Source organism: Myripristis murdjan, chromosome 9, assembly GCF_902150065.1.
Source record: "Myripristis murdjan chromosome 9, fMyrMur1.1, whole genome shotgun sequence".
In the NCBI taxonomy this organism is placed as follows: domain Eukaryota; kingdom Metazoa; phylum Chordata; class Actinopteri; order Holocentriformes; family Holocentridae; genus Myripristis; species Myripristis murdjan.
Genome location: NC_043988.1, coordinates 4,916,931 through 4,934,904, shown reverse-complemented (window position 1 = coordinate 4,934,904; position 17,974 = coordinate 4,916,931). Strand labels below are relative to the sequence as shown.

Here is a 17,974-nt window from a genome sequence, read left to right as displayed (position 1 = left end):
TGTTTTTTTATGCCTAACCCTAACTGTAACTATAACCAAGTGTTTTTTATGCCTAACCCTAACTTTAACCATAACCAAGTGTTTTTTATGCCTAACCCTAACTTTAACCATAACCAAGTGTTTTTTATGCCTAACCCTAACTGTAACCATAACCAAGTGTTTTTTTATGCCTATTCCTAACTTTAACCATAACCAAGTGTTTTTTATGCCTATTCCTAACTTTAACCATAACCAAGTGTTTTTTATGCCTAACCCTAACTTTAACCATAAACAAGTGTTTTTTATGCCTAACCCTAACCTTTCTCTAACCTTAACCAAGTGGATTTGGTGGCTAAAGTAACAAAACTGGCAGACAAAGACTCGCCTATTGACCTCAAACATGACGTATCACCTGAAACATCTAAGCGGCCTAAGGTTACCCATCTAACATGGCTGCTGGACCTTGATTGTTCTGACACTTTCAGAGTCATCAGTGCTTGTGCCAGTGTCGATAAAAGGCGGCTCACTTTCTGCGTGCACTTGAAAAAATTTATATTTTAAAGGCTCATCATTACTGTTTCGTATCTCTCTATAATGCACCACAGGGAAACTAGGAAAATGAATCTTTGGTCAGGGCAGCCCTACCTAAATGGAAATTTGCATTAATATTCAAGCTGTTTAAAGAGGAGCATTTTCAAGCCAAGTATTACATGTTTCCCCATAATTTTTTGGGCAGATTGGAAAAGCCGCCGGAACAGCATTTATTTCACGAGACACGAAACCTCCCCATTGCAGCACAGACAAGTGAGATTCTTTTTGGGCTTGCAGCTCTTTAAGGAAGGAAGAACCTCCACCACAGCAGAGGTGGATGACACTAATTGGCTGATGTCTTATATTTCCTTAAAGGCCCAATTCAACCGAAAATATCTGTGTAAAGCCAACCATCACCTCCTCTGGATCCCCTCACAAAAACATCTATAGCTCCTCTGCATCACAAGGATACCATCGAAGAGACACCCACTCCCTCCTCAGGGCTGTGGGGAGACATCTAATGAGGATGAAATGGGCTACCATAATGCCACAGCAGCATCTATACTGTGTCTGCCAGACAACCTGATTACCACAACAGGATTAGCGTGACACAACAACAGCAATCAACCATGGCTGTTCTGCTTCATTGTATCTGTGCCAGAGCAGTGGCGCCCTGACAAGAGCTCAGTTCCAAAATGATAGAGACAAATCCCATTATACATTTGAGGAAATAGGTGGTGGTATTTCCTGCAGATTGCACAGATAGAGTCATACTTGCTCGATGCAAATTGCAAACAAAACTGGTGGGTGAAGAGGGTTAATGAAGCCAAAAAACAGGCAAATTAGCATCGTGCATCACTGATTACTTTTACACGACTGTGTTGCCAAGAATCTGCCGGCTAATAGAATAATCCTGTCCACCAATACAGCAACTAGGCCTTTCCCTTTGACTACAGCTACGTCTGAGACATGGGAAAGCAACTGTCAACCCCACAGCCATTCAAATGATCTCATGATGCTCTGTTAGTGTGAGTCTCCTTAGGCAGTAAAAACCAAAAGGGAAAAGAGGTTAGATGTTTCCATGCCACAGAAATCTATTTAATATGAGACTAGGCCAGGAATCTTACCGTAAAAATCCTCCCTAAAACACTTCATTACTGTTAGAGAGACTGTTAGAGAGCTATTGGTAATTTACCTTGCATTTCAATGCCCATTTGTGGTAAAGTGGTGTATATTTCTTTATCACATCAAATAAGAAAAGTAGATCCAGGTGTAATGAGTTCTACAGTGCTACAGTGTGCAGGAACCCTAAACAGTAAAAGACTACACATTTATCAGAGAAGAGAAAAGGCTTCTGTCTAGGCTCATCATTTTGTACTGACATTTAACAATCATAGAGGGAGAGATGCAATTTGGGAAATAACTCCTGGAATGCATGATAATCAAAGTCTGAAAACAGGCAATATAATGTGGAGGATCAGTGTAAGAGGATCCTTTAAAATGTAAGCCAGAGAAACTTCGCAGATTACACGAACCCAATTATTTTGTTTACATACAGCATCCAAAACCAGGTTACTTGAATTAGCACGTTCAGGAGGGGTTTCCCAAAGCCGACACAGAGAGAAAACCCAGCTGAGGGCTGAGTGCAGTAAGAGTGCAATACAGCCTTTTGGCCATCAGGGGCAGTGCTGAGCACTAAACAGAGTAGAATGTCAATCAATGGGGCTAAATGATATAAAATGATCACTACATTTGATTCCACATACACTACTCACAAAAAGTTAGGGATATTCGGCTTTCGGGTGAAATTTCAGGATGAACCTAAAATGCATTATAACCTTTACAGGTGAACTTAATGTGACCTTCTGTAAACTTTTGAATGCACATGTCCAACTGTTCAGTGTTTCAGTACTTTCTGCACAAGTTGCTGTTCTCTAACAAGGAGTTTAACGGCAAAATTCACATCAGGTGTTTGATGCTCCAGCTCATCGAGGTCGTATCATTAGGGAACGGCTGCTGGAGACTGGGGTACCTCAAATGGAGTGGCCTGCACTTTCTCAGACCTGAATCCCATAGAAAACCTATGGGATCAGCTGAGTCGCCGTGTAGAGGCTGGAGCTCTGTACCCCAGAACCTCAATGTCCTGAGGGCCGCCCTTCAAGAAGAGTGGGATGCCATGCCTCAGCAGACAATAAGTCGACTTGTGAACAACATGAGACGTCGTTGTCAAGCTGTAATTGATGCTCAAGGGCACATGACAAGTTATTGACACTGACATTTTTTGTTGTGGTATATCCACCACTGTTGTTGGCTTTTGTTTCAAGAAATTGTTTGAGATGAGGAAATCACCAGTGCATGCTTCTACTTAAATGCCATACTTTCATGATATAATATCACTGTAGCATGAACTTTTTATATTTTCCATAAATTTCACCCAAAAGCCAAATATCCCTAACTTTTTGTGAGTAGTGTATTTACCAGTAAATGAACTATTAGTGTCATTGTTACACGGCCCAAAATTTATAATGAAATAAAAATAATTATAAGCTGACATGAAATACATGGTTTTAAAATGACGGTAATTTCAGAAGATTTCCACTCGCATTGAGGGTATGTGTTGTTTTAAGTTGTGTATCTTCTTAAATACCATGTGATAAATTTAACCAATACACAGTAAAAATAAATAAATAAACGAATTATTATTATTATTATTATTATTAGTAGTAGTAGTAGTAGTATTTAGAGAGCTGATTTCCTGTAAAAGTCCCATTGACTGCTCTATGTCGCCCCCTGGAGGTGGGTGCATCTGTGGTACTCTACACACATGTAAGTGACTGAGCATCATATACAGCAATGGGATGAGAATCCATGCAGATAATGGTGAGAAAGGATGTTACAGCAAATGCCCTTCTGCACTCTGCTTCATACATGATAGCTGTTCCACAGTTTGCACTGACGGTGGTGTGAGTTTTGCACTTACTTACTTTAGTCACTTTATTGGTCAGCTGCTGACTGAGTGGAAACTTCATAGCTGCTGTTTAGCACATCAGAAGTCATGTTTTATGATCACAGAGCTGCAACACAGCATGATGCCCCCAGCTGAAACACCATCACCCCACCACTGGCTTTGGTTAGGCAGTGATTAAAAGCAAACTTTTGGTTTTCATCCCACTGGCAGGTGGTCTCTAAGGATGGCTGTGCTGGTCCGTCAGTCCATCCGGCCATCTGTATGCCCATTCAACACTTTAAGTAAACATGTCTCAAATTCTGTTGGTTGGTTTGCCATGAAATCTTGTCATGCACATGCCATGCTCCTCAGAGGATGGACCCTGTTAATTCTGGTGACCTCATGACAGACCAAAGTGTCCAATGTGATATCTCAAAATCTATCAGGCAGGTTTACATGAAATTTGGTGGGTACACTGATGCTGTCTAGAGCCAGGGAGCTGGGTATTGAAATTCGGTACCTTTATGGTACTATCCAAAATACCTTGCTACTACTGAGTGTCACAAAAAGATGTGTCATTCAGTGCTCCATAGTTTTCATGCTGAATATGGGAAATATCTGTTTTTGGGCTAGTCCACAAAAGACACTGCTGCTGCACAGAGTCAACAGAGCAGACACACATAGGGAGAGAGAGGCAAAGAAAGGCAAGTAAGCCACTGTGTGTGTGAAGTGAGAAACCGAGTGTGTGTGTCTGTGTGGGAGAGAGACCTTGTAATGAGGGGGAGAAGGAGAACTCAAGGGAAAAGCAAGGTCAGCACATTAAAATAGTTTTGGCTCCTTGTAAGTAACTGTTAAAACAAATGGAAAAATACGGTGGAGAATTAACTAAAATGAACATGGTGAATCAGCCAGTTTAATAAATGTAGTTATTTAAGGGATGATTTAATCAGCCTTTTTCTTAACATGCTCAGATCATTTTAATAGAAAAAGTGGACTTCTGTCCAATAATTTAAGATTCAAAATGTGCTGAAATGGAAGAGGATGATGACTTGCCATGAGACTCAAAGAATTAAAAAAAAAAATATATATATATATATATATATATATCATCAAGGATCAGTATTGAAATCAAACCGTCAAAGACAGCAAAACATTTTGAACACTAGCCAGCCCTACCTAGAGTATAGACCTTGTTTATTTTGGCGTCCCTGGGATCTGTCCTGTAGCGTCAGGCCAAAATGTCAATTTGTATACAAGATATGGTAAAATATAATTAGTGGACTTGGCTTGATATTTGGTGAGTGTGTTGAATGCATGACCTTATGATCGTTCCTCTGGCAAGACCTTTAGGCCAAAATGCCAAATATGATATCTCAGTGCATCCACTGGGCAGGATTTCCATGAAATTCGATGAGCGCATCATGCTACCAAGAACATGCAGTATGTCAGTGTTGGGGGCATCATGACCTTTAGTCGTGTGCCACCAATAATGTCAGGTTGATATTTGAAAAGGACCACACCAGTGATTCTGTATGTCTGGTGTAAGATAAAAAAAATATATATACCCTTCACATTTCTGCTGATCTTTTCCCAAAGAAAGCAGTCATATTTTAGAACTCCAATCTAATTTTTCCTCCCTTTTATCCAGCCATTGTTTTCATTTCACTACGATATGAAAATGAACTTTCAGAGACTTCAAACTTTACTCACACCAGTATTCCATCACCGTAATAAAGTCGTCCACATTAGTTTCCCTAAAAGCAGAAGCAGTGTTTTGATGATTTGAAATTGGGCAGGGTGAAATGGTCTCTTCGCCAGAAAAAAAGTCCCCAAGGAAATGTTGATTTTACAGAGTCAATTATCAGTTCTATGAAAATTTACAACTTAGTTTGCTGCAGATGCAGTAGCAGATTGGTCTGTCCCCCCTCCCTTTCAGACAGATTTCCAGCCACCTTAGCCCAGGTTGGGCCAACCACGACCATTTATCTAATATGGGGAGAGCTTGATGCAATAACTGACGTTGTTGAGGCACAACATTGCCCAGCACTGTGTCACAGGTTGCTCTGATTGGTTGTCGGTCTATCCAATTGTGTCCAGAGGCATTCTGGTCTGTGAACATCCACTGACTGTCTATGTTAAAATGAACTTAGAGCTTCCAGACTAATTTGCATTTGTGAATTGGTCTTCCAATGCCAGGCTGGGGATTTTGATAACATGTTGTGAAATCCCTGCATGATTTGCAAAATGGTTTGTTGCAATGTAAAATGTGGGTAGACTGTAGCAAATGGGCCAAACATTCAAAATCACTGGTATGGTCCTCTGAAATCTAGATTGCCATGAAATTTGGTAAGCATATACACACTACCTGTAGCATGCAGCCTGTCAACGTCAGTGACCTCATGACTTTTCCTCTAGCACCACTGTGAGGCCAAACATTTGACATTTGACAGGTTTGCACAGGTTTGTTTCACTCTGTGTTTACCATTCAAGCTTCAACCGGACTGAGCCACAGGGAGCGCTGGCTCCTGGGCTCTTCATTTCACACACAAATGCATACAGGCAAATCGATGCTCTCTCTGCAGAGCAAACATCACTTAAAATGCCCCTCGAATATCTAGTCCCATTTTAGTTTTGATGTGGCGCGGCTGATTTTGTTGATACACATTTCTCTGTGGAGAGGTCTCTGGGTTTTATATTCTGTCAGAGTTTCTGGGTGAGACACGCAACTCTCAGCAGGGAGAGAGAGAGGGCAAAAAGAGAGAGGAAAGCAAAAAGAAGAGATGGTGGGAGAGAGATGGAGAGCGAGCGAGCTAACAGAAGTGTGCCAGGTCCAGGAGAGAGTGACAGATTTTGACAAAGGGAAGCAGAGCATACAGTAAGAGTGACAGATTGGTAATGAAGCCTGGGACAAATCCTGAAGCAGACTGGCCGGGGTGAGAACAACACTGAGGCCACGGCTGGCTCTACACTACAGGGGGCCCGAGCAATTTTTCTGGGGAAGGAGGGCCCTCACCAATGCCTGATACCCAAGTTGTAATACAGACTCCAAGTAAACAAATGGCATTTTAACAGCTTCAAAATTTGCAGTAATGTAAGTTTGAACAGTAATGTAACCTAAAGATTTAATAACTGAGCTATTGATAATAATGCACTGGAGCAAAATAGTCTAAGATAAATAAAGTACTAGTGCCATGGAAAACAATAAAAGTGGTTCATTCATTTTTCCACAGATCTTTTTTTTTTTTTTTTTACATTTATTTATTAATTACGTTATCTTACACCCACACCTACTCAAATTTGTCTTTTGTTAAAGCAGATTAGCCTTGTCTACAATAAACGAAGCAATATACGACTTACCAGCTCTCTCGCTACCAGTCATAGTGTGCATGTAGGGGATAATCTCCGATTCAAGATTCAAGATTCAAACAGCTTTATTTATCCCTTAAGGGCAATTCAGTTTCTGCAAATGTTAGTCGATGTTTAACTCTTTTCTTAAAAGAACAAATGGAAAAGGGAGGTGCAGACACCAGCACGGAAACAAGACCAGCTGCAGACGATCAGCTTGTCCTGCACAGGTGCCCGTCATCACACTGTCAAGCCCTGCAGTGGCTTCAACAGGAAGGGACAGGGAGCAAAAGACAGCAGATACAAGGCCTAAGGAAAGTAAAACACAGACACAAACAAAGGCTGGTTGTGTCTGTGTTTGTGTGCTCTTTCAAGTAATACTGCATTCAGTTGTCGCTGAATGTGAGATGTCAGAGGTCAGGAACGTGTTATTTCCAACGCATTCAAGCTACATGGTGGGAAAAACATGGACACTTGCTCATACTAACAAGCTTGCTGCTGTTAATAAGAAATGTTGAAAACAGGAGGAAACCAATTTTATATGTGCTTATTGTCCTTCTTTTGCTTTCTCTCATGTCCTTTATGTTTTAAATATGGAAAGTGTTCTGCGGCACTTTGTTGTGTGCAATGTACTTAAAATAAAAAACTGAAACTGAAACTGAAGTTATTTGCAAAGCCGTTTTTGGAATTATTTGAAAGTTGCACCAGTGTTTACATCAGTGGGTGTGATATGTTGTGCCTGTGCACATGGCATGCTGAAGGAACATGTGATCAACAACACAGGGAATCAGTTTTTTAGTGTGCACTGTAGCACCATGAATGATCACAAACCACATTTGGCACCTTAATGCAGTGTTCCCCAACCCAGTCCTCAAGGACCGCATGTCCTGCAGGTTTTGGTTTCAGCTCTGCTCTTTCACACCTGATCCATTTAAGGGCTTCATGCCGATTGGTTGAAGCAGGTCTATCTGAACACGGCATGCAGGAAGATGCATGGGCCTTAATTGGGTCAGGTGTGCAAGAGCAGAGCTGAAACCAAAACCTGCAGGACAGGCGGTCCTTGAGGACTGGGTTGGGGAACACTGCCTTAATGCATGCATGAGCCAAACTCATTCACAGGTGACTTACTGCAGCTGCACATCAGCGTAATTTTGTGATTTATTGATATAGCTGAAGTATGTTTAAGATATAATACTTCACTTTAATGCTTTATCTCATTACAGCTGGATCTACTTTTCTTATTTAATGTGATGTTGTGATGTAGAGACGGTGCAACACGTTCTGAAAAGCCACATCAAGCCAATCTGTGCCAGTGAAAGTGAACGTGAAACAGCTATAAATACCTGTAGTGAGCTTGTTTCAACAGGTCTGGGGATTATTTTGCCCCCCTGTGTCCACCAGAGAGGAGGAGGGATTTAGAAAAGCTCAATACTGGCCTTGCACTAAGTGAAAGAAATGAAATGCTGTAGCCTGCTTAAATCGCAAAAATTGTTTTGACTGTTCTCCTGGGTTATGACTGTGATGTAACAGCATAGAGGACAAACAGTGGGGGGGCTGTTGATAACATTAATTAATTACTTCATGACTCGGGGCGAGAAAGCTCGGTGCAAGCTGACTTGAGAGCACAGATTTATCCACATTCCACTTCAACACAAGCTTAGTTTGCGGAAGATTATTTACAGTATCTTACAACAATATAGTTAACGTTATCTTAGCTAACACTGGCGAATGGGTGTTTGATTTACCAGTGACAAAATGAGAGTTGTACACTGTTAACATGTGTTAACCATAATTTCATGTAACCTCATGTTTTCTGCTTGGAATATTATCAAAACCTAGCTCTGGGTTCTTGACCTTTGTTCTGGACGTTTTTCTAGCCCATTAAGAAACCAATATACAATCTTTAGTGGCAATATAGGCTACCCATCTACAGACTAAACAATCCCATTACTTAGATTGCAATTAGCAACACCTTGACACATACCTGAATCATAACTCCTCCTTTCAAGCCTGATCTATCACACCTCATCTCTTCACAGCTCTGGGTGAATATTTTCTTATAAGCCGTGCCTCCGTGTCATCTTTAAGTAGCACTCGATGATTGATTGGATAACTGCCGCAGCACCTTCTGCACCAATCAAATCAATCCAGCGGCATAATCTGCCAACTGACATGATGGGCACTTGGCTCAACACCATTTATTGGCTTTATGTCTGTGAAATAATTTACTGCACAAGAAAAAAAAAAAAAAAGATTTATCCCTTCAACAATAACGTGATGCTGTGACTGAGGCAGAGCAGCACACTACAGGATAGGGGAGGACAGATATGTGGTTTTAATGGCTGATACATTTGTTTTAATTGATGCCACTGGCAGACAACTTTTTTTTTTTTTTTTTTTTTTTTAACCCATGCCATGCCATTTATTCCCTTTAAATTCCAAGCATTCCATTGACACAATTAGACCACAGGGTATGGATGATAACACTGGTGTCCAACTAAAATACAATACCTTGACCCTAAAAAATCTTTTGTCATGCATGAAGGCATAACACTGAGAAATGTTCACTTAGAAATATATTGGGTGAAACAGAAGTGCCTCACAGACACAGACGACAAACTCACATCTCTATCTGTGATGTTCCAAGCCATTTGCGTATTTGAACACGGTCCAGTACAGCAGGGCACAGCGGGCGCCGCCCAATTAGCAGCCCTGACCTGATATCAAGTTCGTTTTTTGTCATCTGAAATGTGATAGCATTGCTGCTTGAACATCTCCAACTAAGTGTTCTTAATGAGGCAGAAAGAACAGGGGGAAAAAAAGAAAGCTGAAGAGGTCTGCTGCTGGATTGTCTCAAAATATAGCACAGTTGTCCTCAAAATCAAGGAGACAAGAGAATGTTATTCAGCTATTTAGTCGCCAGAAATTACATGAAAATGATGTTTTCAGATTCATCTGGCTTGCATGCTACTCATCTCCACCATGGTCTCACTGGCTCATGGTACTTATTCCCATGTATGACAAGTAATTTGACAAAATTTATATATACTGATACAGTATTTCAAAATTCTACACATACCATCTGCATGTAATAATCACACGAGCAAAACCTTTGCAGAATTTTGATTGGCACTGAGGGCTACTGGAGTATGATCAGGGCATTACAGGTGAGTACAGTTGTCCCACGCTATAACGCGGTTCACCTTTCGCGGCCTCGCAGTTTCACAGATTTTTTTTTTTTTTGTGTGCAATTTTGCATGCATAAATTTACATAAATCTTTGATCACTATAATATTGGATTTTTTTTTCTACGAAGGTTTGAACTTTGAGAGTGTTTAAACAAGAGAGAAAAGTGAGAAAATGTCAATGTCTGTCTGAGAAAAGTGTATAAAGTGTGTAGTGAGGGGTTTTACAGCCTTAAAACATCTATAATAATTGTTAAAAATAAAGCTGACTACTTCGCGGATTTCGCCTATTGTGGGTTATTTTTAGAACGTAACTCCCACAATTAACGAGGGACCGCTGTATATCAAACTATCCAAATTGGTAGAAGATACAATTTTTCCATTTCCCTTGTCCTATCCTCGTGTTTGCCACAGTTGGATAGCCCCTGCAGTCACGACAGAAACTGGTACACATGGAAATGATGTCTCTGCTGATTCAAGCAGGTAAGAGTGGCTTTCCTCTATGACTCCGCGTTCATGGCTTCAAGTTTCCTTGAAGGGCCAGATAACAGGTTTAATTTCAGCACATTGCTTGTCGCCCCCAAAGCAAGAAAAATACTCTTTGATGAACTGAACCCGCACTCTATTTTTGCCCAGGCTGAAATCATTTCAACACCATCCTGGGCTCCACTTTGGATTAAAAAAAAAAAAAAAAAAAAAAAACGGACACAAGCACGCGGGTTTACGTTTTTGTTCATAGTGTGATAAGCTTTTAGAATAAACACCCAACCTGATCCTCTTAGCTGGCTTCCCATTAGCATAGTCCAAGCATTATATACTGTATGTTTCTAATGCGTTGGTTTGTCTGTGATTGTACTGTGCAGTGAAGGAATTCCCCAATAAGAGCTCCATAAAGCACGACTGCTACCATCGCAACGACATTATGAGTATTTCTTGCTTCCCTGTATGTTGCCATTACCCCTGTGACACTGCAATGCATTGTTACCCTTTTCTCTGTCAGGCTTTTATAATGACTATGACTTTTTTGAGGGTGGTGGAAAAAAGCTTTGGTCCTTTTGCCTGCTGGTGTATAAATAGCATAGTGTTTGGAGGTCTGTTTGTTCTTGAGCAGTGGGATTTGAGCACAGCAGGCTCCAAGCTGATGTACTTCCTCTTGAATGAATGGAGGAGGAAGAATTAACTTTGCACAAGACTAGGAGGTCTTTCGCTTCCAACAAACTCCTTTTGGGGTGTGTGTGTGTGTGTGTGTGTGTGTACTTGTAAATGCTACATAGTGAAGGCAAAATGCATTTTTTTTACCAACAGAATGGTGACATTTTTGGGAAGTGAGGACTTCTTGGCCAGTTCTCACAACTACAGAGGCAAATTCAGTCTTATTGATTAAGGTTAGGGTTAAGATTAGGATTAGGTTCAGGTGAAGGTTACGGTAAGGGTGAGGGTTTGGGTCACAGAAGGCTGAAAAAATGAATGGAAGTCAATACAATGTCCTCACAAAGATAGAAAGACAAAATTGTGTGTGTCTGTGTGTGTGTGTGTGTGTGTGTGTGTGTGTGTGTGTGTGTGTGTGTGTGTGTACAAGCCCACGTAAAAAACATCTCCTTGTGTAACAGTGAGCACTGTGTGTGTGTACTGGTGATTAGAGAGTGCACAAAAGCAGATCACAGGGCAGCTGAGCTCCTCAGCAGTTCATTTCTCAGCTTACTGTAAGCAGATCTTAAAGGCAGGGTTAGACTGATATATATTAAGCTGATATTGGTCTTTTTATCAAACATTGGTTCTGGTTCAGTCAGTGTCATCTGTCTCTGATTTGATGGATATGATGAAATAGGACTGATTATGTATTTATTTACAAATGATCAGTTTTATGCTGGTTGTCAATGGGAAATTTTTTTTCCTGAACTGAGTCTAATATGATGTTTTGATCAGATTCAACACAAGTGTGCATGCTCATCGTTATCTTTAGCAGGGGTAGTAACTGTTATGGGTTTCCATGGTCTTAATGTTGTTTCAGAGGCTTTGTTTTCCCCCGGACAAGAAAAAATACATATATAGTGGAAACACTTCATACTTTCATGGATGTTTGTTGCATGAAAACTGTTGAATTAAATAGATTGAATGCTGGCACAAACACTGTCCTTCAGCAGCTTCAGCCTTAACATATGTAGATTTGCCTTTCACTCAGCCACAGCCCCAAATGCCTGCAGTCATCTAGCTTTCGCATTATAAGCGTTAGATGGCATTCTTTACAGTGAGCAAGCAGGTGGAGGTTCAGTAAGTACATTTACATGCACAGCGATACTCAGATTACTGGGAGTAATCAGCTTAAGTCAGTATTTCTATTACACTGTTTACATGCTTCAATGGAATGCAATTTCTCTAACAAGCTCACTTACCTGGATTCATTTAATAATCTCTGTTTTTTTTTTCCCCTTTTATTTCTGCTTTATTAGACAGTGACAGTAGAGAGAAACAGGAAAGACAGAGCAGACAGAGAGGGGATGACAGGCTTGGGCAGGAACTGCACTTGGGCCACTGCGACAAGGATTAGCCCAGACGGGACAGTTCACCTATTTTGAAATTTTTTATATTATTTATTACCCCCAAGCTATGAACATTAGCTGGGGGGAAGTCCACCTCAGTGGCAGGAGGCTAACAGTTAGCATTTGGAGCATCCAGCCAGTATCCAGCACTCAGTAACAATGAAAGGAAGATAGCACCACTACTGTCCTACACAACAGCTGGGGGAAGTGAAATTAACAGTATGTGCTGCCTAGTGAACTACCAGGGCTGCATTATGTTCACTGTTTGTCACTCCTCTGCACTACACCAGGTTATTTGCCTTAGAAGTCCTGGTCTCTACCTTTTACATGAGCAGTTTATTTTTTAATGACTTTCTAAGGTGTTTTTATGCTCCAATAAATGGAAAGATTAGGCAGACATCCAGCGGGCTGTTCTTACTCAGATTATGACCTAATCCAATTAAGACAATCAGATAATGGTGTTTATGTGATAATTTGGTAGGTGGAGTATTGCCTTAATTGGATAAAGATCAAATTGTTAGTGTGCATGTAAATGTATTTATGTCTTGCCTTATATGCCCAGGACAGGAAACCTAGCTACTGATGCAGGAGGTGAACCTGTCACCTTTCTGTCCCGGGACAGACATTTTCACTGAACAAGCCGACCACTTTACTGTACTGTTCCATCTGGTTCATGTTGGACATTATTTTCTTGGATATTTGACTGTTTAAAACCGAGGAAATTCACTTAATCAGCAAGAAATGCACAGAAGATTGTTGGGAAATGTATTTAAATGACCAAAAAATTATCAATCAACCAGTAAATAAATAAAATACAAAAAATGCAGAAAATTCGCAAAACAGTTGCTGGAAAATTGTTGAAACATTACTGGAAAATTAGGGGGAAAATATTTTTTAGAAAAGTATAACAAAATTCATAATTTTTATAATTATATATTTTAAATTTAATTATTTTATTTATTTTATTTAATTTAAAGTCAATTGCCATTTTAAAAAATACAAGAAAATTATCAAAAAAAAAAATTTAAACAAAAGTGAATTTTATCAAAAGGATGAAATAAAACATTCTAAAATAATTATGAATGTATCTAAATGTTATCTACAGTTATGTTAAAGTATTTTTCACTTTGCCAGTGTGTGAATACCACTAATTACCTTCCAAAATGAGGCAGGAATCATTTGAAAAAAGTATCACAAAGATTTTTACCCAGTGGCATGATGAGGATAAGATCCTCTTTTCCTCCTCATGGGTGGGGCCTGCATACAGTTTTGGACCAAAACGTCATTACCACCGCCATATTCTTAAATAAATACAAGACTAAATGTAGAATAAAGCCGGAGTGCACTTACTATCACAACTGAGGTCCTCTGTGTATCCAGCTACCTTCCTGGCTTTATCCACATTGCTGGTAAACAGCTCGACTTTGAAGTCACTCTTCAGACAAGAGGGATGAGCCTCCGTGCAGCCGACCTTAAATGTTACCAGCTTCATTAAAAGCTTTAATGAATAATTTAGCCCTTGATGAGACAGAGATCGCGGACCAGTGACGAGGCGAGAGCCCCAGCCGCCGCCTGGAAATCACAGCAGTGCAGTAGCCTACAAACTGGAAATATTATTGATGTCTGTTCACACACCCCTGAATATTAATGGTGTCTAATAATGAAACCGCACACTTCCAGCCCAGGGGGGACTATAATTATGGATGAGAAATAAACATAGATCCTTTTAGCTGTGACAAAGTTGGACAACATTGTATTTACTTATTTAACTTTGAAGAAGAGGGTATTGAATTGTGCAAACTGATGCTTGCTGTGGCCATTTCTGATGAAGTGAGGCACTACCAAACAATTAAATGAACATTTATCTAAACAGAGGGAGATGGACAGCATGTCTGCCCTTCAGGAAAAGGCCATGTTTAAAGACTATGACCTATCTGACAGCTATTCTGGGACTTTCACACCATGGCAGCAAGATAAGACAACGGCTCCCTCTAAATGCCAGAAATATCCACAACTGTCTGTTTGTGTGATGGAATCAGCAATAAAAGCTGCAAAATATCTTTGATTCTGTCAGGGAAAAAAGAGCTAGCCTATTACGCTTTGTTTTTTCCCCCTCCGTGCTGGACTGTTTCAACAAAGCCTGCTGTTGACAGGTGAAAAAGCCTCTTTATTTGCTCTTAAATAAGACGTCGCCCAAGGTCTGTGCCATTCAGCCTCCAGAAAGGTGTTGTTTCTGTTTGGAAATTGCTGTAGGTAGAGTGTATTAGAGTCTGACTCACTGAGAAAAGGTTGCAAGGCCATAAAAAGCTCCGCAGACAGCCAGCCTGAATACAAGGCACAAAGAAAACGTTAATGCCTGGGACAATAAAATGGCACATACAAGATCTGTAAATGCTGGACGGCATCTGAGGAACCTATTTATTGCATTTTGCTGATTCGACATTGTTGCCTCTTACATTCTGATCAGCATCCCTGTGAAAGACTGAATTCCAATGAGCTGCAGAATCAAAGCCATTTCATATGAGATGTGATTTGTTGGTAGAGAGGGAAATGGCACACTGCCAATAACACTGCTATTTTGGAAAAAAAAAAAAAAATTGTTGAACTGTCTTGTGTCAGTGGTTGGTAAGAACTCAATTCCATCATTTGAGGTTGCATCAGCACCAAGAGAAAAATATGAAATTCTATCAAGTTTTGTCACTGTGGCTGTGAAGTGATAGAGCCGCTGCCTCCTTCACTTCCCTGTTCTCCAATAAACACAACGCTCTTTTGAAATTAGCCACAACTTTTTGTATGAATAAATGTATGTCCTACAACTCTCTCTGACTGACATTACACAATAGTAATTCAAACTACATGTACTTAACGCATTTAAATTTGCTGCATTAAACAACCGGCGTTTGGTAACTCCTGCACAGGAAGCAAAACGTTTTGCATTTCCGCTTATTTTGGAATGAACGGAGGAAGAACCTGAGCAAGGATTCCCAACGAGAGAGAGAAAGGGCACCACCTACAGAAACTCAGATGAAAAAACTAATAAAAAAAAAATCATCAGGGAGGCTTGAGGAGGTTACAGTAAAATCAGGAAAAGTTTGATTTTACTATACTTTGATTAAATTGAAATTATCCTGATTATAGAGAATATAAGAATGACTTATAATTATAGGTTTTACTTTCACTGCATTGTTAAATCCCTGTCTACAATGTTGACACTTCCACATTTCAGTCCTAAAACAACTACTAAAATCTAACCATATGGACCTTGGCACATAATCTGATCAAAGAGGGTCTACCTGCCGAGCATAGAAACAGTGAAAACCCCTGCTTGAACCCATGTGCATTTGCAAGACAGTGGTGCTTTACACTATTTGCCTTCCAGACATGTGCACACAACAATGAAGATTTGAGTTCACCGTGGTTCAACTGTGCCACAAAGCATTAAGCCAAAGTCAAGTGGTGTAGAATAAGTAATGAAAAAGCCAATAGTTTGGCTAAGAGGGGCTTCCAGCCAGGCCCTGGGGTCCACAGAGGAAGCAGCACTGACAACCTGCTGCCCGGCCCTGTGGCACTGTGGGAATGCACCTTCCCTCTGCCTGAGGTGTAAAGTGTACATAGCCCTGTTCACATCCTCTAATGTACAGTGACATCAGCTACCATGTGAACATTAAGAACTGGCACACACACACACACACACACACACACACACACACACACACACACTGAGGCTGTGTTATTGGATCTGTGGTCTCATGGACATTATCTTCAGGGGTTTGAAGTGATCGTCCTCATTTCTGTCACCCGCTTTCACGCTCACACACACACACACACACACACACACACACACACACACACACACACACACACACATGCATCTGAGCATACCTTGACTGCTTCGACGTGTGTGACTCTGTCAAACATCATGTCGTTCACGGTCACTATCTGGTCTCCGACCCTCAGTCCCTCCCTCTCGGCCGAGGAGCCCGGCTCCACCAGGGATACGTAGATCCCGACGCCGTGCTCCGACCCCCCGCGGATGCTGAAGCCCAGTCCCTCGTGGCTCTTGGTGCGCGTCAGGGTGACTTGGCGCACCTCTCCAAAGTGGCCCTGGACGAGCGGCGGCGCCACAGAGGCTGGCCGCTCCGCCACGGCGCTGAAACCGTCCGGACAGCCGGTGGCGGGCGGCTGCTCGTGGATGGAACTGACATATTTTTGCAGAGTTCCATCGCTCCCGTCCCCAAGCCCCTCCGCGCTGCCGTTGTTGGGCAGCAGATCGGTCTTCAGATAGAGTCCCTCCGACGTGTACTGGTCAAACAGCAGCTGGTCGGAGCGCGGGATGACGAGGCGCAGCATGGGCAGCAGCTGGCGCTTGTTCGGCGTGTTGAGGATCACTTTGAGAGTTTGGACCAGGTCGAAGACGTTGCGCTTGGCGTGGTACACATTGAGGCAGTGGATGAACTGCTCTCTCTCCAGGTCGCTGAGCAGCAGGTTGAGGGCGTTGTGGAGCCTCCGGACGTTCGCCGAGAGCGCACGGCCGCCCGAGCCGCCCGAGTTCACCGATGTGTTGAGCGAAACGCGCTCCAGATCAGCGCTCATCCTACAACATAACGGGGAATCACCGCATCATACTGACCAGAGGACGGATCTGACATCTGGTTTAGCGCCGTTTGGGGTGATTCTCTTTTTATTCAAAAAGTAAAACAGCTCACCGCGCGTCGGGTAACTTCAACAGGTGACCGGTAATCTACGTGCGTAACGGCGATGATGTGCGGCGCACAAGATGTGTCTCCCAGTAACAAATCATTTTTAAGTCGATGACTCCTGTCTTCTTCCAATGAAAAACACAAGATAGTCTCTTTCTTGGCTGCCTTTTAAAATCCAAGTCCACCTAAAAAGATGCACAGCCGCCTTTACCTCCTCCACCAGGCAAAACCTAACAAATTAAACAGTGCCTTGTATCATATCTGATATCCGGTTGATGAAAGTCCATAGAGGGTTTTCTTTCTGGTGAGCTAAATTATAAGTAGGTACTTCTTATTAACCCCTGCGCTCTCCCACATTCATCACTGCTACTGCAGAAACTCCAGAGTCTGTTGGGTTTCTACAGGATGACGACGGAGCTTCCACAGCGCGCAACTCTGTGCTCCTCAATTGCCTGCTCTCAAAGCCTCTGTATAGGAAATGACGCAGGTGTGTGTGTGTGTGTGTGTGTGTGTGTGTGTGTGTGTGTGTGTGTGTGTGTTGCTTAGAAACTGACAACACTACTCACACTTATTTAAATGCTTATTTTTGGCAGTCCATTAACTGATGTCATACAAAGCTGAGTGAATGCAGGAAATAGTAGCCTATAGGCTACTCAGCTGCCTGCAGATTAGTTATGTAGACAACTAACTACAGCTGGCCAATGAAATGGAAAAGTCTACACACATTGTTCCAGTTTGTTGGGCAAA

The 17,974-nt window shown here is 41.6% G+C and overlaps 1 protein-coding gene across 2 annotated transcripts in view; it reads right to left on the bottom strand.

Moving 5' to 3' along the window:
• The window catches only part of whrnb (whirlin b), an 84,603-nt gene extending 66,888 nt beyond the window's left edge, over positions 1 to 17,715 (bottom strand). For both annotated transcript variants that reach the window (XM_030059913.1, XM_030059914.1), the window contains exon 1: positions 16,410 to 17,715. In XM_030059913.1, the coding sequence (XP_029915773.1) occupies positions 16,410 to 17,120 (711 nt within the window). In that variant the 5' untranslated portion in view covers positions 17,121 to 17,715. The remainder of the gene's footprint in view (positions 1 to 16,409) is intronic.
• Positions 17,716 to 17,974: the final 259 nt, after the last annotated feature.